General features: G+C 41.7%; 1 protein-coding gene across 7 annotated transcripts in view; it reads left to right on the top strand.

Moving 5' to 3' along the window:
• LOC118701480 (transportin-1-like) overlaps positions 1 to 23,593 on the top strand; it is a 176,161-nt gene that overhangs the window by 78,747 nt on the left and 73,821 nt on the right. For all 7 annotated transcript variants that reach the window (XM_036406109.1, XM_054517748.1, XM_036406107.2 and 4 more), the window contains exons 6-9: positions 4,958 to 5,064; positions 5,593 to 5,726; positions 20,646 to 20,727; positions 21,440 to 21,562. In XM_036406109.1, the coding sequence (XP_036262002.1) occupies positions 4,958 to 5,064; positions 5,593 to 5,726; positions 20,646 to 20,727; positions 21,440 to 21,562 (446 nt within the window). The remainder of the gene's footprint in view (positions 1 to 4,957; positions 5,065 to 5,592; positions 5,727 to 20,645; positions 20,728 to 21,439; positions 21,563 to 23,593) is intronic.

Here is a 23,593-nt window from a genome sequence, read left to right as displayed (position 1 = left end):
CCTGGTCCCAAAATGGACCCTGAGGGACACCACTTGTCACTGATGTCCATTGGGACTGACCCATTGACCAATACTCTCTCAGTGCGACTGTCTAACCAATTCCTATCCATCCCTCTCCAATTTAGCGAGAAGGATCTTGTGGGGGACCGTGTCAAAGGCTTTACACAAGTCTAGATAAATGACATCCGTAGCCCTTCCCTTGTCCACTGATGGAGTCACTCCATTGTAGAAGGCCACCGGTTGGTGAGGGAGGTTTTGCCCTTTGGAGCTGTCCTGGCTGTTCCGAATCACCTCCCTCTCCTTCATGTGCCTTAGCAGAGTTTCTAGGAAAATCTGTTCCAGGATCTTCCTATGCACAGAGGGGAGACTGACAGGTCAGTAGTTTCCAGGGTCCTCCTTTTAACCCTTTTTAAAGATGGGTACAATATTTCCCTTTTTCAGTCTCCGTGGACTTCACCTGACAGCCATGACTTTTCAAATATCATGGAGAGATGCTTGGCAACTACATCAGACAGGTCTCTCAGGAGAATATATTACAGCTGTGTTTGGATTGCACCTTTAGGGTCGTTTGATGGTGGTGACAGCTGGGGGAGGGACTGTATTTTAAGCATATCTATTCTGAGCATTTTCATTTTGATAATTTTACTGTTTGATTTGAGGAAACATTTGTGGATTAGTAGCTCTATTACAGTTGAGCTTCAAGTGGTCTTGGCAAGGATTATTCAAGCATATATGAACTCTGAAGATGTGTACCAACTGATTAACTGTAAGCTTACATTATAAGAATTGCTATTTACTATTTTTTACCCTGCTGTGTGAAGTAATTAAGTATTGAATCCTTGTAGGTTTGTGTCCCAATAGTGAGGTTGGTCCAGTACTCACTCGTCTCTTCATACTATCTAGGTGTAAAAATATTGCTACCTGCCTAGGCTTCCTTGTTAGCATATAAGTTGGCATAGCTGTTCTTTCAGATGCTGTAATGGGTTTGCATGGCCATGTTTTAGTAGCGAGTGGAGTTACAGGGGTGACTTCTTTGACCCTCATGTCTGACAGAGCCCATGCCAAGTGGCTCCAAGATGGACCTGCTGCTGGCCAGTGCTGAGTCAATCAGTGATGGTAGTAATGCCTCTGGAGTAACATTTAAGAAGGAAAAGAGTTATGGCACAGATGTAATTGCAGTCAGAGAAGAGCGGAGTGAGAATATGTAAGAGAAACAACTCTGCAGACACCAAGGTCAGTGCAGAAGGAGGGGGAGGAAGTGCTCCAGGCACTGGAGCTGAGATTCCCCTGCAGCCCATAGTCTTAGGGTCTGGTTATTAAAATTATTTAGGTCTTCCTCAGTCCAAATTAAGGTGCAAACGAGACCATATGCCAGTGACAATAGTATGGATTTTATTTGATAGTAAATATGAGGGAAAGTAAAGGGAAGAGAAAGAAATAGGGAAAGAGGAGCTTGGGGGGGGGGGGGAGAGAGTAAGGTGGAGACAAAGTAGAAAGTATCACCACTCCATAAATCCTGATGGCATCCTGTTGATCCTCTTCTTCTGGTCTTCTTGAGGGTGAAGGTCCCCCTGAAAAGCATAGAATCCAATGGGTTAATATACACTCGGGCCAGGTGGCAATGTCCAGGTACTTCCCCTGGAGGGGGGAACAGTTTCTTGCAGCAGACTCTGGATTTGTTGCATCATGTGCAATCCTGTGGTGCAAAGCCTCTGGGTAGTGCTTTGGAATGTCTTTGATGGATTATGACACCCCCTCAGCTACCTCTCACGTGAATGTCCCGTGGATGTGGCCTGTGGGGTTGGGGGTTCCACAGCTGGGCCAGTTTGTGTAAGGGAGGGTGGGTATTCACTGCCTCTGACCAGAGGTTACACCCACACACCTGAAACCGTCTTCCTCTTCATTTTGGGGGGGAGGCTGTGTAAACCTGGCTTCTGTGGGCTGTGGTCTCCCCCACCCCAAACCCAGCCAGAGGTGACTCTCAGCATGGCTGCTGGGTTTGGCTCTCATTCTTTTCCTAGTTTATTTGTTTCCTTCTCCCTGGGCCTGAGATGACTGAAGAATGGGTTTCTAATCATCAGTTTGACTTTCAGTCTCAAGTCCCAGTCAGACATCTTTTAGGCAGGGGTGGGCTTCTTCATACAGTTTTGCTATAATGGGCAAAACTTTATATCAGCATTTGAGGCATGAACTATTTCAGTCTCTGACACATAGTGAAGACCATGGTGAAGCAGCTGTGCCCCTGCAGCCCATGGCAGAGATCTACCTGCAGACTATGGAGGACGCCCATGTTGGAGCATGTGGATGCCTGAAAGAAGGTTGTGACCCTGTGGAAATCCCATGCTGGAGACGGCTCCTGGCAGGACCTGGGCCTTGTGGGAAGGGGTGCCCATGCTGGAGCAGGTTTGTTGGCGGGACTTGTGATCCCATGGAGGATCCACACTGGAGCAGCCTGTTCCTTAAGGACAGCACCCCATGGAAAGGACCCACACTGGAGCAGTTTGTGAAGGGCTGAAGCCTATGGGAAGGACTCGTGCTGGAGAAGTTTGTGGAGGACTGCCTCCTGTAGGAAGGACCCCATGCTGGAGCAGGGGAAGGACTCCTTTACCTGAGGAGGAAACAGTGGCAGAAACATGTGATGAACTGATCATAACCCTCATGCTCCATCTCCCTGCCCTGCTGTGGGGGGAAGGAGATAGAGAATCAGGAATAAAGTTAAGCCTGGGAAGGAGGAAGGTGTTTTTTAGGATTTGTTTTACTTTTCATTATCCTGCCCTGGTTTTGACTGTTAATACATTCAACTCATTTCCCTAAGTCGAGTCTGTTTTGCCTATGATGGTAATCAGTGGGTGATCTCTCCCCATCCTTAACTCATGAACCTTTTATTATATTTTCTCTCCCCTGTCCAGTTGAGGAGGGGAGTGATAGAGTAGCTTTGGTGGGTACCTGGCATCCAGACAGGGCCAAATCACCACAGATGCATACATATTTTTGCTGTTCAAGCACTGACAACCTCATGAGCCAATCACAAATAAGATCTCTGGAGTTCTGAGAGGAGGATGAGCAACTACATCAAAATAGCATCAGGGAAGAAGTAATGCAGCATGTGTAGTCTTTAGTATCTGATGTTACCCAAACAAAAGCTGATACCTTTTGATCAAGATGGAAGCAAACTGATTAATCCCATTCTCAGAAGTCACCTCACTGAGGATGATAAAGATGGCAATAGAGTCTATTTTAGGACTGTGATTGGAGATGAAATGATAACTACACATTGTTGTATCCTTACTTAGGTTTTCTTTTTTTTAAACTCTGAAATGACTAACATTGTGAAACTTCTTTGTGCTGTGTGGTACAGGTTTTAAAAAACCTTGTGCCAACATTGAAATATGGATTCAAGTTGAAAAAATACAGTTGCATATGTTTAGGACCCACAAACTTACCAGGAAATAAATGCATCTATTTAGGAGGTTTCTGTGTAATATTGTTCTGTATTCTTGTATATTTAATAACAATTTGAACATTTTATTTCAAAAAAAAGAGGATATATGGTGATTAGCTCAATGAAAAAGCTTAGGAAATTTTTTTTCATCACTTTTCATTTGGGAGATTATTAGTTGAGGAAAAATGGACTCATAGTAAGTCCTAGTTTATAAGCAGCCTTCCCCATTCCTGTCACCTAATTAGTTTTTCCTGGCATTTCTGTATGTGTTAAAAATGGAAGTGACTCTTTCGGCCATCCTCTCTGCTGGATCTGAATCAGCCAACCCCTACAGCTGATCACTGGATGACCTGCCATAGTGTGTAAGCTGTTAGTAGGTATCTGTCTTAAAATTTTTGTCCTGAACATGGGCCTTCTGCCCTGTGCACAGCACCAATTCACACACCGAGGACGAGGTACTTCTATTTCTTTGTTGTAGTAGGCACAAAGTAGGGAGCTGGGTGGCAGCCCACAAAAGGTTGGCTCCCCAATCATCAAAGCTTTATGTTATTTATACATTTTTAGCAAACAGTGGCATTAATGTTCATTGTCTACAAGCTACCCAGTTCTTTTATTAATTAGTATTCTACCATCTATTGGTTAATGATTCTCTTGCTTCTCATGCTATTTAGTCCATATGCTCAGTCTTCCTCTTCTTTTGGGTCTGTGGGTTTCTTGGGTCAGTGGTCTGTGAGTCAGTGGTCACAATCTCCCCCTGCCAGAATTACCTTTTACCCAGTCAGAGCTGATTTCAACACAGTTGCTGAGCTGGCTTTATTAGTTTCTTCCTTTTCTTGGGAGTTCTGCCAAATATCCTTATGGCCTGTAAATTCTGCATTCTTTGTGTCCACTATCAGGGATACATCCTTCTCCCCAAGCTTTGGTAACCTCCCTCTAGGTCTGAGATCAGTGAAGCATGTCAAGCCCTAAACCTCACCAAGGCAATTCTACCAACAAGTAATTTATATTTCTAACACCTGGACATCAGCATGTGCCCTTAATGTTTTGTGTAAACATAGTAAAGTTATGAACACATAATTTAGTAATGAGTTATCATTTTATTGAATGACAGCTTCCAGTGTTCATACCTTTGTATCATAATAAAGAGGGAGTGACTTGAGATGGATACTCTACTGGAGGTCAAGATTTGTACAGTTTTTAGTAAACTCTAGAGCAGAACCTGCCCTGCAGTGTTTGGACACGATTATTACCTTAACTGGAATTACTTTGTGCTTGATGTCTCACATCTGAGCCATTCATGATAGCAGGAAGGGGCAACCTGCCTTTGCATTTCAAAGCCCTTCAAATAACCTTTGTAATTAAATGTACTTCCTCTTTTTATGCTTGACAGCTCTTAATAAAACAAGAAATTTCTTAACTCCTTAGATCTTTGAGAAGAGTAAAATGAGAAAAAAGGGTGTGAAACCTGTGAAGATATATGAGATCTCATTTCCTTTATTCCTCTGATTCACTTAGGCATTCTGATAACAACCATTGCTTCAAAAGGGGAATTGCAGAATTGGCCTGACCTCTTACCAAAGCTTTGCAGACTGTTGGATTCTGAAGATTACAATACCTGTGAAGTAAGGAGGCTTATTTTGAAATGTGTTATCATGTAAATTTGATTTTTTTTTGCCTTTCTTCATAGATACTATATATATGTATAGTACTTTGTGTGGGTGTATGCACATATATAATCTTTTTTTTTCCAGTATTCATGAAGGAAAATAAATAAATACCAGCTCAACTGTTTTAAGCTATAAGGAGAAAAATCTTGTCTGATTTTTAAAAAAATCTTGCTTTTAAGCATTTTTAAAAATATGATTAAATAAATGAATGTTAAAATTAAAATTACCACTTAGCTATTATAGACTCATCCAGCTTGAGATCTTACAGATGACAATATAAAGTGCTTAAATAAAAAGTCCTTAAGGCTATTTTAATTTGACTTACATTTACTGCGATCTTTTGCTAAAATTACCTGTTCTGTAAAAACCCTGAAATGTTGCTTTCTTCAACTTCAAAATGTAAAGTAACAGATTTTCTTTTGCTTTGGTTTTTTTTTTTTGGTTGTTGTTGTTGTTTGTTTGTTTGATTTTGTTTTTAAACAGGGTGCATTTGGTGCTCTTCAGAAGATATGCGAAGATTCTGCTGAAATTTTAGATAGTGATGTATTGGACCGACCACTCAATATCATGATACCTAAATTCTTGCAGTTCTTCAAACACAGCAGTGCAAAAATAAGGTAGGTTTAGGTGTTATACTAAAGTTATCTGTTAAAAATTTATTTACATGAGCAGCAAGGTTGATATTTTGTAGATCAGTTTAAAACATACTTAGTTTTTTAAAATGATCCTGCATATGCAAATGTGAGAAGGCACAGCAATTTCATGCATTGGTCATTTCCATGCTTATCTGTTTAGTTATTAGATCAGCCTCACCTCTTTATACATCTTCCAAATCAAAAATCTGTCTGACTTTGAAAATCAAATTATTTTTTAAGAATTTGCATATTATTATGAAAGTTTCAATGCTGTGGTTAAAATTTCAAATTCTGATTAGAAAGAACTATCTTGCATTTGTTTTGTTATGACTCCAGCAATGAGAGTAAAAAAGCATTTGCTGATAATGGTTTCTGAGTTCTTGCAGAAAAGTATTTTTCTGCTTTAACTCCAAGAAAACTTATAAAGCTCTTTATCTTTCAGATATATCAAATTAAATCAGTTCAAAATCCTTTTACTTTAATACAGTATTAATCTCTCCAAAGTAACAGAAGTATAGAAAAAAATTCCAAAATTAATTTGTTATTGCTAATATTTATCAACAAGAACAGTAGCTTTTACCCTGTGTAGGGGTTTTGGTTCACCAATTTAAGATTTCCCCAATTTTAAGATTTCTTGGCCCAATGCACCAGAGAGTGTGGCAGGTTTCGGTGCTGGCCAATCACCAATGCACTCACTTCCTGCTGTGAGATAGGATTAGGAGAAAGGCAAAGCAGGCTCAAAACTTTAAGAGGGTATAAAGAAAATTTTATTAACTAACTAAAAGGAAAAAAAGTAGTAGGAATCAAAACAAACCCTTCAGAACACTTCTTCTCCTCTGCCCACAACCTTTTCTTCCCACTGACAATGTAAAGAAACAAAACCTAAAATTTCCAGTCAGTTTGCCACCTCTAAAATAGTCTTTCTTCAGTTCACTTAGGGAGGGAAGTCCCTCTTGTTAATGTTATGGAGACTTCTCCACAAGAGGAAAAAACAGTACTCTCGTGGCTCTCAATTTCCATGACAAGCAACCGCCCGGGGAAATCTGCAGTCATGAAGTCCCTCCCATTTTCCACAAGCCTTCCCACAGCTTGTCTATGGGCCATGTCAACTTATGGGGTATTGTTTTAAAGATGAGCTGTTCAAAGGCAAAAGTTCTCATTATATATTTCTAAAATCATCTTGATCCCTGGGAACAGAGATATTCTTCTCCTGGGGACACAGGACTACTCTTCTCTCTCTCTGTTCAAACTTCTCATGGGATCACAGCTATTTTAACATCTGCTTACTTTAACATGGAGGCCTTTGCTCAATATCAATTTGAACCCTTCATCTCCCCATAGTTTCCTGCATTATAAGGAAAAAGAGTCCTTTCTCCATAGCTTACAAGAGGATTTCAGCCCCAAAATCAAGGCATCTCCTCATCCCTCCCATCTGGGACTTGACTTCTTTTTCACTGACCTCAATGTCTTCATGTTGTTCCTTTACATGCTTGCATCTTTTTCCTTTCTCTCACTCGAGGGAGGATTCAAGCACTGAAAGGGTTAACAGCCTGGGCCCTGCAAATGATCATCTGACCTGCCAGTAACTTGTGGCAGGAGCTGCAGCTGTGTCAGGATCGGCTTCATGGTTGGTCTTTCTCTGTGTTCAATTCCAGCTGCAGGGCTGCCTCTGGTCTCAGCTGTGCTGGGGGGAGGGGACCTGACAGCAAGATCTTAACAACCGAGGCCGGCCCTGCTCCAGCCAGGGCTCCGCAGCCTTGCCCCACTTCCTGCCTGGCAGCTGCTGGGGCCTGGCCTGGCCAGAACGGGGCTTGGAGTCCCCTGGACCCCCCCCCCCCCCCCAGAGAAGGGCCCGGCCCCCTGGGGATGGGGGGGGGCGGCGGGCCCTGTTACCTGTCCCCAGGCCGGAAGCAAAAGAAGTTGTTCCTGGGTTTCTTTCATCTTTAACATGTGTTTTTCACAGAGGCATGTCCAGCTTTCTAGTGGTTGGAAGCTTTACATCACTTCCATAAATGTCTCTCATGTCAAACCATGACACCCTGAAATGAGTCAGCAATGTGCCCTTGCCACAAAGAAGCTGAATCTCATCCTGGGCTGGAGTGTTGCCAGCATGGGAGGTGATCCTTCCCCTCGCTCTCCAGATGAGGCCACACCTGAACTACTGTGCCCAGTTCTGGGTTCCCCAGTACAAGAGAGACGTGGATCTAGTAAAGGGCCGCAATGATGATAAAGGGACTGGAGCATCTCTCCTATGAGGAAAGACTGAGAAAGCTGGGACTGTTTAGCCTGGAGAAGAGGAGGTTCAGGGGTGACATCATCCATGTATATGAATACCTGAAGGGAGGGTGCAAAGAAGACAGAGCCAGGTTCTTTTCAGTTGTGTCCAGTGACAGGACATGTGGCAGTGGGCACAGACTGAGACACAGGAAGTTCCCTCTGAACATTGGGAAGCACTTTTTTTACTGTGAGGGTGACCAAGAACTGGTACAGGTTACCCAGAGAGGTGGTAGAGTCCCCATCATTGGAAATATTCAAAAGCCATCTGTAAGGCCCCAGAAAACTTGCTCGATGAGACTCTTAAAAGGGCTTATGGTTGTTCATGTACTCTGAGTTTGACACACTGGAGAAATACTGACAAGATATTCTCAAGGGGTCAAAACAAAAAAAAAATTATTGTCAACTTTGTAAAATCAGAGAATTTTGGCAAAAGTTTAGAGCAGCATTCAATCAACATAAAACACTTCTCAAAGCATTAACTTAGCCCATCCAACTTTAAATTACTCAAAACTCCAAGAAGAGGGAATTAGAAGAAGGAGAGAGACAAAAAAAGTTATATAAAAGAACAAATACAGCTACCACTCCTGGTTCCACAATGTTCAGCTGATAGAAATTCCAAGAAGTAGGGTCAAAACATGTGCTCACCTCATGTCCTTGGTTAAATACTCTTTGGCTTTCCTGGGTCCTTCCCCTAGGTGGGACTTCCAGTCATCTGACCACTCTGGTATCAAAACAGGCTGACCCCCTTGGCAGGGAGGAATGATGAGGAGGACTCCATCTTATCAGGAGGCTAATTAATTGCTTTATTATACTATATTATTCTATACTATATTACATCTATATTACATTACATCTAAACTGAATCTGCCAAGCACTCAATTCTGCACACACCTGCACAGAATCTCGTGACTGTCAGCCGACGGTCCTGACACACACACACACTTGGCCCTGATAGGCCAAGGAAACAAAACACCATCACTTTGGGTAAACAATCTCCATATTGCATTCTACTTTGGCACAACACAGTCACAGCAAATAAGATAGGAATTGTTTTGATCATTCTCCGATGTTCAGAGAATGTGAAACCCAGAAATATTCCTGGGAAGAATTGTGCCTTGCTTTTCTCTGTGAAGAGAAATGTGGCTACACTCTGGGGCTAGATTGGGGCTCCAGGAGCAGGGTGTGGAGCATTGCCTCCAGTGTGCCAGTGATTGTTGGCCCCTGCAGGGGCTGGGATACACGCCCCGGGGGGTGTGGGGTGTGTGGAACACGGCATTGCCTCACCAGAGCAAGGCCCAACCTGCCCCTTCCCCCACACATGCACCCGAAATGTTTCAAGACAGCAATCCTTCCAGTCTCTCACACTGTTGTGATGTGGTCCTGTGCAACCAGCTGTTGGTGGCCCTACTTGAGCAAATGATCTACAGAGGTCCCTTCCAACCTCAATCATTCTGAGTGATTCTCTGAAATGTGTTTTTGGACTCCTCTTTGAAAATTATATCAAAAGATTCTACAACTTGGAGGGCTCAGTTATTGCCAGCACTAGTATAGATGGTGAAGAGTAAAAGGAAGCGTATAACTAGGAATAAATCTTGATGGGATTTAATAAGATTTAGAAACTCCCCTAAAATAGATGCACACTAAGAAAAATATATAACAAAGCATGAACTGGCACTTATAGGAAGATAAGCTTTTGCTTTGAAATAGGTAAACCAGTTTCAACTTTAAAGCAGATCATCTGCCGACCTGTTGCCTGGTTTCAGTACATAGTACTGAAGTATGAAGAATATTAGTTGTGTCAGTAAAATATTATTAGTACTTAATAGTATTTAAATATTATCAGTATTTAAATCTGTGAAGAGAGAACTTTTGAACCCTGTTTTATGAGACTCTCTTCAAAGAAATGTCTGAAGAGACTAGATGTTTGGAGTTAGATTAGTAAAAATACATTAATGGATCTTCAGAGGCTTTTAAAGGTAGCTTTATATTGTGCCTCTACTTATATAATTTGGCTTTTGAGTCTCCGAGAATGAAAAAGACTTGTAAGCAATGGCTTTGCATGGAATGGAATAAAGAATCAGCTCTTCACTTTAAGTTTGTTTCTACCACAATTGTTTTATTATGTATCCTAATGCAAGTGTGTATTTGTTCTAAGTTACAACTATATTACTGATGCATATTGGTCTCATTAAATGGTAAAAATCTTGCAAAGTTGGATACTTAGCAATGAAGAAGGCTGTCTCTGTCTCTCTGGGAGCCTCTCAGGAACCCCAGCCAGTCCCAAGTCAGCAGACACCGGGGGGGCAACCCCAACACAGCCGAAAGCGGGGACACACTCTCTTGTGCCCCAAGGGCACTGAAGGCAATTAGGCTAGTCGCCTTTGCAGCAGAAGAGACGCTAGAGACATCGGTAGAAGATAAAAGGGCCGACTTAGCAGGGGTTAATCCAAGGTTTTATTCTAGGAGCTCTGGAGGAGCCCCTACACCTCAGAAGGCCTCCTGCTGAGAGCCCTGGGAGATGTGCCAAGATTACATTTAAAGGGAGGTGGAAACCGAAAGTAGATAACATTTTACTAACCAATAAGTGACCCTGAGGGATGGATACTGGGGGATAGACATTTAGAACAGTGTATGGGGTAACACTTGGGGGGTTGACTCCTAGCCTCTGGTTAATCACTCGACATCCTGGACCAAAACTTCTAGATAGAGGGGATAGGATGCTGAGTGATTGACAGAGAGCCAGGGTGGGGATTTGGGGATGATCTCAGCAAAGGAAAGGGATTACACAGGTAAAGGGAGGGGGGTACAATCTGGGGTAAACCATTTGGGAAAAATACGGGGATACAAAAACAAAACTATTACAAAGTATAAAAACACGCTACAACAGAAGGGCATGCTAAAATTTCACCATGTTAACTTGCATGGAATTGTTAACATTGTTACCAAAGATCAGTGAAAATAAAACTCCTTCACACTAATGTAGCATTAAGAAGCAGGCATTCTTTATTTAGCCAAATGCACAGGGGGATAGCTCCTCCGAAATATTGTGCATCCTGACTACAGAAACACCTCCTGTTTATATGGTATATTTTACATACATATACATAGGCTTTCCCAGGAGAAACATACGTATTATAATAATTTCCCCAAAGTAATTAACATATTTTCCCTCCCTTTTACACATGTGTTTTTCTGTCCTGAGGTTCTTTTTGGTGGTCCCTGGTGGTTGGCAACCCCAAAGTCATCCCTGACCTCCTATTTAACTGGTAAAAGTTGGCATAACTGGGCTGGCTGATTTCCAGTTCTTCTTCCTACAGAAAACGTTGTGTGGTTCCATAGGCTAGTGGTCCTTGAAGAATAAGTATTGTGTTAGCTCACCAGGTGCAAATGAGTCTTCATCTGGCAACAATATCAGAGAAAATTGATAATCATAATATACTTAAAAAGACCATCCTTACATACTATTTGGAACAAATGTGCCAGGTAGTCATCATGCTATGGTTCTTATTTACTGAATACCTAATTTAAAATTATCTATTGGATATATTGGAGTATATGGTAGTATTTAAAAACGTGGTTTACTAATTTTTATTGGTAACAATATTAGCGTTCAAAAACACATAATCACATAACCGATTATATGCGGTGCTTTTTATTTAAGAGCTCTGGGAATCGGGGTGGTTTCCACCCAAATCTGATTCCGACCATACATTCGAGGTGAACGTGTTTTATACTCTATTGTTATATAACTTTCATGTTAATTATTAAACTTATATTGTTCTATTGTATACACAGATTTCAGCTAAACATAGCTTCTCATGGTTCCCCCTTAAATTTCTAACATAGTTTCTCATGATTCTTCTTATGAGTATACAATAATTATATTTAGTTACTAAACAATCGCCACATCTAACAATCATATCATTTATCATACTGCTTACACAGGTGCAGTGATCTGAGAAAACACAAAGCCTAACATTTTCAAAGTCTATCTTTAGCATTTTCCAGGGCTCCACTATCATTCTCCCCCCTTTGAAAGCATTTTCACTTCACTATATGTTTTTACTTGATACAGTCCTTTATTCATCAATTTATACTTGGCGTTCTTCAAATCCAGGGTTGATGTGGATGCTATCACAAACTGGAGAACCAGAAGATGGTGGACGTGGATCTTGTGTCAGTGCCTTTATTATTTTCTGGTTCCAGGACGTTTTCTTCTGTATCTCTCCCTTTAAGATGCTGTACACTAACCAAATTGCAAAGAATACAGTTAGTAAGAGTATCACACTCTCAGTGATAGATTTAATCCATGAACTCACATTCCACCCTAACCCTTTAAAGGTTTTTTTCCCAACCAGCTTGTAGTCAAGTCCTTTTGCTCTTCCTTTGCTTCATGCTCTATTTGTTTCAACTGATTGATGTCATATTCTACATCTGCAGTTACATTTGGGATATGAACGCAGCAATGATCAACTTGTCCCTTTAAAAATCCACATACTCCATGCTCTTTCAGGAGTAACAAATCTAAGGCTAATCGATTTTGTAGTCTTTTTTTTTTTTTTTTGTGGTGGCTTGTAATTGTACGTTTAATTCTTTAAATCCTTCCCAGGTGACTCTTGCCATTCTATCTACCTGACCTGTAAGTTTGTACAGCATCTCCCTACTCTGATAGTTTGCTATAGGACCAAGTAATGACTCTAGGGCCCACCCAAATTTCACTCCACCAGACGGTTCTTGCCAAGTGTCATCTGGATTTTCATTGTCTAGAACTTCTCGTCTTGCTCTTATCTGCAGAAGTTCGTGTTTTCCATTAAATGGGGACTTTTCCAAATTGGACATGAGGTTGGAAGGCCTAAAGTAATTTCCTTTACTTTCCCATCTACAGGCAGATGTGTTGTCCAGGTGCCATCGCTTGTTGCCCATACAAATTGTCCTGGACTTCGGACTGTACTCCTGGTACATCCTATAACTGCTTTATAATTCACTCTGCCTTGTTTATGTTTGATCCCTCTGCAAGCATAACCAATTTGTAGGGCTATTGCCAGGGGAGGTATCTGTTTTATCTCTGCATCATCAGAAGTGCAGTCATAAGTTTTGTTACATGCCCACCAACTTACTTTGTCTGCCCTCGTTCTGCTACTAGTGGCAGTGTTCGTTATTGCTGGATCTGTTTCATTCTCGGAGCCTTCCCACTTAATACACCAAGGGGTGTTTGCCATATATTGGAATCCTTGAAGAATACTCACAGATCACGCACTGTCCCAAGGCTCTGTCTGATCTTTCTGATCCTTGGCCTCACACTTCCATACCAGAGTGGTTTCTGTAACATTTTCTATAATCTTTTTATAGTGTGGTACATAGCATTGCCATTGTGTGATGCCTCCTGATTCTCCCATAGGGGTTCCTAGTATGCCATCACTTAGAATACAGTCTTTCTGGTCCATGGGTCTCATCCATGTTCATATTTTCTCCCAAGTTTCCTTGATTACTTGCCTCGATTCGGGTACCTGTTTACATGCAATTGTTTTGTTCTTTTGTATTTCAGGTAGTTTTGATGTTATGATCCCCCAATTTACTGGGTCTCCTGCTGCCTTTGGTATTGGCAGACAGGCAGTTATTCTACTGGTGTTTTGCATTTTGGCAAAATCTTTGACTAATCCGATCATTACATTCTCAGCCTGAACTGCATTAGAAACCTTTATCACCTGTGTTTCTGCTTGTACCTCTCTCTTCATTCTAGAATGAAGAGTGGTTTGTTGATCTTTTTGCATTCCACATCCCAAAGACGTTAATGACTATAACGTTAGCACAATTACTGATAGCATTCTCAGAGTAATTAAACACATCTTATCTGCAGCCTTGCTGGTTCCACAGTTTACACAGTCCGTGATCCAGGATGGATTTTCTTCACTCAGGTATAATGAATCCAGGGGTCCACGCCAGCTACTTTGACTGCTGTAAAGGTGGTCGGTAGTACCTGATGGGGTCCACTCCACTTTTCTTTCAGCGGTTCTTCGTTCCAGTTCTTGATGTACACCTCGTCTCCTGGATGTATGTTATGAACTGGGTTCTCGAGAGTCAGCGGTCTATTCCACACGAGGATGCTCTGGAGCCGAGCTAAAGCTTTTCCGAGAGACAGAACATAATTATACACTTCCTTCTTTCCTGTGACATGTACATTAGGGTTGGGCTCAGGAGATTCATATGGTTTCCCATATAATATCTCATAAGGACTGACTGACATCCCACTCCTAGGCTTTATCCGAATCCTCAACAGTGCTATTGGCAAAGCCTGGGGCCACTGCAATTTGGCTTCTTGGCATATTTTATTGATTTGCCTTTTTAGTGTCTGACTCATCCTCTCTACCTGTCCACTCAACTGGGGTCTCCATGGTGTGTGGAGGTCCCAAGTTATCCCCAGCAATCTACTTACCTCTCTTACTACTGTAGCTATGAAATGGGACCCCCTATCTGATGATACCCCTATGGGTACCCCGAATCTGGGAATAATCTCCTGTAGTAACCACTTAACTGTTTCCTTTGCTTGGTTCCTGCAACAGGGAAGGGCTTCTGGCCACCCAGAGAATGTGTCAACCCCCACTAACAGGTATTTGTATCCTCGAGTTCCTGGCAATTCTACAAAATCTACCTGCCAATAGTCTCCTGGCTCTATTCCTATCCGAATTCTTCCTAGCTGTGCCTGTCGCCTAGCCACTGGGTTGTTTTTCAAGCAGATATCACATTTTGACAATACTGATTTTGCCATTGTTAACATCCATACTGAAATTAAATTTTGCTTTAGCAATTTTACCAATGCCTCTGCTCCCCAGTGACATTCGTTATGTTTAATTTGTAGAACTTCTCTCATTATCAAGGGGGGTACCACTATTTGTCCTTGTGCAGTCACATACCATCCCTCTGAATTCTTTTGTGCATTTAGCAAACGTGCCAGTCTCTCATCTTCTACTGAATATTTTGGTTTTGGAGGCAAATTGAATTGGGATACATTAAGCTTTAAAGGTATCAATGCCATTGTTGTTTGCACCTCTTGAGCAACCTGTCGGACTGTCCAGTCTGCTTTTCGATTTCCCTCACAGATTTTGGAGTTTCCTGATTGGTGTGCTTTACAGTGTATAATTGCCACTTGTTCAGGTTTTTGTACTGCTTTAATCAATTGCAGGACTGCATCCTGATGTTTAATGCGCGTACCTCGAGAAGATAGTAATCCTCTTTCTTTCCACAGTGCTCCGTGTACATGCACCACTCCAAAAGCATATTTTGAGTCAGTCCAGATATTTACCTTTTTCCCTTAACTTAATTCTAGTGCCCTGGTTAAAGCAACCAGTTCTGCCTTCTGGGCAGATGTATTTGGTGGTAATGCCTTTGCCTCCACTACTGTACTGACTGTTGTTACCGCATATCCAGCGTATCTGGTTCCGTTTTCCATGAAGCTGCTCCCATCTGTAAATAGCTCCCACTCTGGCTGCTCTAGTGGGACATCTTTCAGGTCTTCTCTTGCTGAATAGCTGTACTCTTACCTCCACACAGTCATGCTCTAATGGGCCTTGTTCAGTTGTGGTACCTAGGAACAGAGCTGGATTCAAAAGGTTAGTTGTTTTTAATGTGACATCATCCTGCTCAGTCAGGACTACCTGGAATTTCATCATCCTCGCTTGGGGATAGCCAATGGTCCCCCTTCTGCTCTAAGACAGTGGTTACCATGTGTGGTACATAGACATCTATGTGTCTTCCCATAGTAAGCTTCCTGGCTTTTTGTATCAGCATCACAGTGGCTGCGACTGCCCACAGACATGAAGGCCACCCGGCACTTATGTTGTCAAGTTGTTTGGAGAAGTAGCCCACCGGCCTTTTCCAACTTCCCAGACATTGGGTCAGGACTCCTAGTGCTAGGCGCAGCCTTTCATGTACAAACAGCTGAAAATCTTCAGACAGATCAGGTAATCCTAATGCTGGAGTAGTTGTCAGTGCTTCCTTTAATTTTAGGAAGGCTTCTTTCTGTGGCTTGCCCCAGGTGAATGGCTGCGTCTTCTGAGCTTCATACAGGGGTTTCGCAATCAGTCCATAGTCCATGATCCACAGGTGACGCCATCCTGCCATCCTGAGGAAGACTCGCAGCTCATGTAAATTCTGGGGCTCTGGAATAGCACAAATAGCTTGGATACGGTTAGTGCCTAGTTTTCATTGCCCATGTGAAATTTTATATCCCAGGTAGATCACAGTCTGTTGGGCAATTTGTGCCTTTCCTCTGGATACTTTATAACCTCCCATTCCCAGTGAATTTAAAATCTCAATGGTTACCTTTATACAGGTTGCTTTTTCTTCTGTAGCTATTAGTATATCATCAACATACTGCAACAACAGGTGTTGGTGTCTTGGTACTTGCCCATTTTTGGTCCAAATCTCCAGCTCCTTTGCCAGTTGGTTTCCGAATAGGGTTGGCGAGTTCTTATATCGTGTCTAGGTGAGCTGGGTCTTTCTCCCATTCCCTGGGTTTTCCCACTCACAGGCAAACAGTTTCCTACTTTCAGTGTCAAGGGGGATGCAGAAAAAGGCATCTTTTAAATCAATTACAGTAAACCACTTATATATCTCCTTTATGGATGTTAGCAATGTGTAAGGATTTGTTACCACTGGATAAATGTCCTTTGTTATCTTATTTATTGCTCTCAAATCCTGCAGTAATCTATATTCACCATTTGGCTTCTTTACTGGAAATATTGGTGTATTAAATTCTGATTCACATTCTTCTAAAATTCGGTATTTCAAGAATTTCTCAATAATCTTTACTATTCCTTGCTGTGCTTCTGGTTTTATGGGATACTGTTTGACATGTACAGCCCTCGCCCCTTCTTTTAACTCTGCATGCACTGGTTATGCCAATTTAGATTTCCCTGGTATATCTGTCTCCCATACAGAAGGAATCACTGCATCTTCCACCTCCCTAGGGATAGAGGGAACAGGTTTTTCTTTGATCATTAAAATCTGTCCCATCTTTGATTCAGGTATTTTCATTATAAGCTCCCCATTTTCAAAGGTTATTACTGCATCAAGTTTCGCTAGCAAATCTCTCCCTAAAAGCAGAATTGGACACTCAAGTTTCGCTAGCAAATCTCTCCCTAAAAGCAGAATTGGACACTCAGGTACATATAGGAATTCGTGTGTTATAACTTTGTTCCCAAAACACAAATGGCCATTTTTCCTCTTTCCCTGTAGCGCCGACTATTGATGTTTACTTGTCCCCAATTTGTCCTTGCAAATCATTAAATACCGAGTAAGTAGCTCCTGTATCTATTAGAAATTTGACCTCTTTATGTCCTAATTGTATATTTATAACAGGTTCCTTAACTTCTTCTACCAGCTCTATGTCTAGTCAGCTGGTATACTCCCCCAGGACCATCTCCTTGGTAACCTGCTGGAACTGATTGTCCTGGTGAAACTGGTTGTTCAAGTCTGGGCATTGTCTCTTCCAATGGCCCTCCCGATTGCAATATGCACATTGATTTAGGTTTAACCCCTGCGTAACTGGTCTCCTACCTCGACCATTCCTGTTACATCCCCTGAAATTTGGGTTCCCTTTTCCTTGTATTACTGCCAAAAGATTCTGCTGCTCCCTTTAACTAGCTTCTCTTTTGCGATTGTAATATACCTTCCAGGCTACCTCAAGTAGCTTATCCAAATTCCTTAGTTCTTCCCCTTCTAATTTTTGCAGTTTTCTACGAATATTGTCCTGTGACTGGCCCAAGAATATGAGAGCGAGCTGAACCTTTGCTTGTTCTGTGTTCATTTCGAGATCTGTATATTTTCTTGCTACCTCCTTAAGCCTCTCCAAAAATGCAGTGGGAGATTCCTTCTTTTCCTGTCCAACCTCATATAGTTTAGACCAATTTATAGTTTTGGGCACAGCATTCTGAACTCCTATTTGGATCCACTCCCGATATCTCTGTAGTCTCCTCATACCCCAAGATAAATTAGGGTCCCATTTTGGATCCTCAATTGGAAAATTTTCATCTAGAGTTCCTGTTACGAGCCCGTTTCTTATAGAGTCCCTTGCCCTTTCTTTGGCTGCCTTAAGTACCATCTCTTTCTCAGTAGAATCCATCAAAGTATCTAATATTACTTGTATATCATCCCAGTCAGGATTTTGAGTTTTTATAACCATTTTTACTACTCATGCCATTTTATCAGGATTTTCTCTATAAGTTCCGGCTGATTGTTTCCAAATAACTAAATCTGCAGGAGAGAAAGGCACTTTTATAAATACTGGCCCTTCCACTCCTACACCTTGCCGTAAGGGGGCAATTACAGTCCATTTTTGTCTGCCTATGTCTTTTCTATCCATAACTGGGGCAAGGTTAGACCGACTCCTGGTTCTGTGGGCTACCGGGGTCATTGATTCTCTGATTCTCTCTCTCTCCTTTCTACCACAGTTAGGTTTTGCTCATCTTCCGAGGAAGAGGGATCAGGTGACGATGGAAGAGGAGGATAAAGAGGGAAGGGTGTACTAGATGAGACAGGTTCAGGACTAGGTGGGGTAGGAGCAGGCAGTGGGATAGGGACAGATGAAACAGGTGGGATCGGGTTAGGTTCTCTTGTTCCTATTGGACCTACCTGTAAATCAATATCTGTATAATTTTCCCTACTCAGGCTTTCTTTCAACGCCAAGTGTTCTAAACAACGTTCCTCACAAACCCCACACTTATTGCTTGCAGATGTTTTAACCATCATTAATCCACATTCATTCTGCCATTCTGGCTTTCCCCGTAAATAGAAAAACAAATCAACATACGGAACCTCATCCCATTTTCCTTCTTGTTTACAAAACGACATTACCTGCGAAATAGTGTTATATTGCAGAGTACCGTATTTTGGCCATTTTTCACCATTGTCCAAGGCACATTCTGGCCACCATGTATTACAATAATTAATCAACTTAGCTTTACGTAATTCTTCCCCAAAATTACCCTGTTTCCAATGTGCTAATAAGCACCCCAAAGGAGAAGTTTCAGGGATAGAGGTGTTGCCGCCCAAAACCCCTAAAGTTTCTCCATTCCAAATATACCACAAATTGCCGAACCCGCAACGCTTTCACGATTGTCTTATGGAACGGCGCCTAGGCTTGTACCACCAGGAATTCCTTTAGCCCAACCAAGCGTAGCTTTCGCTGCGTCTTATTGGCAGGCACCCAAACCAAAGTAAAAAGCACCTTACCTTTCTCCCGGGGACGTTGCAAGCGGCAGAAGCGGTCGCGGCCGATCGAGCTCCCTGAGAATCCCTTGGTGCCGGCTGGAGCGTGGTCGAGTCGCGAAACTCACTTCAGCAGCACCCGCAGGGTCCCATCTGGGGTCGCCAAAATGTTAGCATTCAAAAACACATAATCACATAAGCGATTATATGCGGTGCTTTTTATTTAAGAGCTCTGGGAATCGGGGTAGTTTCCACCCAAATCTGATTCCGACCATACATTCGAGGTGAGCGTGTTTTATACTCTATTGTTATATAACTTTCATGTTAATTACTAAACTCTTATTGTTCTATTGTATACACAGATTTCAGCTAAACATAGCTTCTCATGGTTCCCCCTTAAATTTCTAACATAATTTCTCATGATTCTTCTTATGAGTATACAATAATTATTATTAGTTACTAAACAATCACCACATCTAACAATCATATCATTTATCATACTGCTTACACAGGTGCAGTGATCTGAGAAAACACAAAGCCTAACATTTTCAAAGTCTATCTTTAGCATTTTCCAGGGCTCCACTATCAAAAATATAGATGTTCAGATTTAATCCCCCCGCCTCTAGAATATGCTTGGACAGTGTGTCTTGGTTTGAAAAGACAGGTGTCTGCCAAGGAAGGCAGGAATCTCTCTTCAAATGGAAAATGCAAACCCCCTCCCTCCAAAGTATTATAATTTTGAAATTAAGGGGCTCTCAGACAAAGATATGGGAGTAGAAATAACAGTTCCTTTTTAGGAAAAAATAAAAATGCAGTAATACAAAACAACACTTACAGAGTCAGAATACAACCTGACACCCTGTTGGTCAGGGTGTTGGTAGCAGTCCGAGTAAATAGTGTCTGCAGTCCTCCTGGACTGATAGATGCAGTTCTGTTGAAACAGTGAGCCTGTAGAAAGGCTGTAGTCCAGTGGTAGTATAGATGGGCCTGACCTTCCTCTGGGAATCCAGTGAGAAAAGGCTGCCTATGGTGTTGTTCCAAATCTTCGATTATATCCAGGTAGGAATGCTTGGCTCCTCCCTCTGGGCAGAGCATCTCACAATGGGATGATGTAATTTTATCAGTCATGCAGTGACACTCAATGGCCCATTAACAGAAGATATCTCCCCAGAGGGAGGATTGGTTGTGGAAGAGATAAAGAAAACTGCTCCACCTGGTTTTAACAGGAGGCCTAATTAACAGACGATAACTGCCCCACCTCTAACAGATGGCAATAGAACGCACACCCCCCAGCCACATCTTGCATTTGCAACCTAAGACATGGTGTTATTTACTTCCTAATGTCTGTGATGCCTTTGTACAGTTTAGAAAATGTTTAAGACATGAAGAATATATATATTTTAACTGTTCAATTTGTAGGTCTCATGCTGTTGCGTGTGTCAATCAATTTATCATCAGCAGAACTCAAGCTCTTATGTTGCACATAGATTCTTTTATTGAGGTGAGTGCATTTTTTCTTGGAGGGGTAAGTCGAATAACATATCTAATTTATCAAGAGCTTTAAATGATGTTTTACAACCTCCACTACCCCTAAACTCCACATTGATGGCTTCCCATTCCTAGCTTCAGTCCCCATGGGTTGAAAGGCATTCTGCATGCTTATGCTTAAATTAGTCTAAGAACTCTCCCAGCCCAAGGAAATAGTGTTTTGAAAATGCTTTCTTTTAATAAATACGGGAAACTCTTCTTGCATAGAGGTACTGGCAGCAGTCTGTCATGTGTGATGGAGAGTTCGGTACAGCGATCATCATGTCACTGAGTAGATTATGGGTCTCTCTGAATACTACTACTGAATGTGGATTAGAAGGATGAGATTTTGGCTTATCCAGGGTGTATTTTATTTGCTGCTGTTTTGTTCTGAAGGCATTTTCTAGCTTCAGAACTTAATTAATGTTTAAGGAAAAAAAAATCAGGGAATACTGTTCTTGTGTCTAATGTACACATGACCAAAACACTGAGTAACATTACTCATTAAAATCTGAAGAGTTCATTTGCTAGACCATGTCTTTAGGAAATATTACAGTTTTCTGAAGTGTGGGGTGGGATGGTACAGAAGTACATGTTTGCATACTTTGGTTTTCCAATAATGTAAATTTTAATACAAGTTGAACTAGATGAATTGAGGCTTTTTTACTGGTATTACTTTCCAACAGAATCTTTTTGCACTGGCTGGTGATGAGGAGCCTGAAGTACGCAAAAATGTTTGTCGTGCTCTGGTAATGTTGCTAGAAGTTCGAATGGATCGCCTGCTTCCTCATATGATTAGTATAGTTGAGGTGAGTCTTATTTCTCCGATTGTATGCTGAAACATGTTTGGAATTGCAGAAATAATAGCAAATTAAAAGCATACATCAGAATAAGTGTGTTATTTTTGTGCTTGCTTACTCTTTGTTTTCCATTTGTGCTTGCCTACTCTTTATTTTCCTTCAAGACTGAAGTTTCAAAAGTTTCTTTTTAGCTAATTGCCAACATGACATTGTATTTGACAGTGCATATGGCAGTTCTTCATTCTTCTTTAAATTAATTGATCCTGAAATGGCCAGGATCAGCTATACCATGGAGCAGCCAGGCATTGCCTGACTACAAGTGAGATCATGTTAAAAATCTTCCTTCTGGTGCTGATATTATTACAGTTTACACAGTGAAGCTGCCACCTTTTTGGCTCTTTTGCCACAGCAAGGATAAGGAATGTAATTTTAAATATCTGAGATGCTCTTTGAGCTATTAACAAAACTGCCTGCCATTGCATTCAGTTTTATAGGTGGGTGTCCTTGGATAGTTCCTTGATTATTCTAGATTAGTGCAGACTTGCCTACCAGAAGACCAATCAACTGGTACTTGTTTGCTCAACTGAGTTGTAATTTCCATGTTTCTGGGAAACACTGGCAGTTTCTAGATAGCCTTTATATACACTACTTGCTAGACTGGAAATAGAACACAGATCAGAATATTTCTCATGCACATATAAGAACAAATGGGTCATAATCCAGTGTCAAATTCCATAAGTGCCAAGTCCAGATAATATGAAGCAGGTTTGGGTTTTTTTTGTGCTTCTGGACAAAGTCATTAGAGAGGCATAAAATTGAGGTGACTTGTAGTATTTGTCTAGTGTTGTCTGGAATTCCATGACACCAAGCCTGGCACATATCTTCTCATCTAACACAGGACAAGTAGGCATTGTTGGTACTTGAGATAGTTTTTTTTTCTTTTGTTTGTTCTGGTTTGGGGTTGGTTTTTTTTTTTGGAGAGAGAGAGAATAAAGCTTTGAAGATTATATTGTCAACAAGTGATAACTTCTCTGACTCTTCACCCTCCTGCAATCATAGAATCCTAGAATGGTTTGGGTTGGAAGGAACCTTAAAGATCATCTAGTTCCAACCCCTCTTCCATTACTGGAAGGTGCTCTACAATCTGCCTTCTTTTCTGAACAGGTTTCTGAACTGGAAACAGACTGAACACTCCCAACTCTCTCAGTCTGTCCTCATGGCAGAGGTGCTTCAGGCCCTCTGAGCATCTTCATGGCCTCTGCTGGACTTACTCCAGCAGCTCCACATCCTCCTTATATTCACAAGAGTGGAGTAGAGGAGGAGAATCCACACACACACACACCCCCCCCCCCGCCCTTGACCTGCTGGCCACACTGCTTTGGATGCAGCCTAGGACACAGTTGGTTTCTGGGCTGCGAGTGTAGATTGCTAGCTCATGTTGAGTTTCTTGTCAACTACTGTTCCCAAGTCCTTCTCGGCAGGGCTGCTCCCAATGCATTCTCTGCCCAGCCTGTACTTGTGCTTGGGATTGCCTTGACCAGGTGCAGGACCTTGCACTTGGCCTTGTTGAACTTTATGAAGTTTGCACAGACCCACCTCTTGAGCCTGTACAGGTCCCTCTGGATGCCATTCCTTTCCTCCAGCATGTCGACCGCACCACATAACTTGGGGTTGTCAGCAAACAAATCAGTAAGGAACTTCTGGACTTTGCAGGTAGAAATTACGTCAGCAACCAGAAGATCCAAGATTGTATTCTCATTGTATCCCTTTTTTTTTTTTTGGGAAAACTATTACTAGGCATCTTCTCTACAAAAGACAGCAGTAGTGAATTTTTTCTGAAGATCAGACTTCCTCCCCTTCCTCCACAGTTTTGGGACTATTGTGTACTGTTACTGATTTGCCCAGTTCTGTATACACACATATTAATATGTGACAGTGTAATATCTGAGAACTGACTATTTTTCATTCAAATGAGTCTGGTTTTGCCCTTTTGAAACTTGACTACCTCCAAGTTGAATGCTTCTAATAGCAGCTGCTCAA

Source organism: Molothrus ater, chromosome W (assembly GCF_012460135.2).
Source record: "Molothrus ater isolate BHLD 08-10-18 breed brown headed cowbird chromosome W, BPBGC_Mater_1.1, whole genome shotgun sequence".
Lineage (NCBI taxonomy): Eukaryota > Metazoa > Chordata > Aves > Passeriformes > Icteridae > Molothrus > Molothrus ater.
Note: the sequence above shows the minus strand (reverse complement) of the source record. Positions and strands in the feature narration are given on the sequence as shown.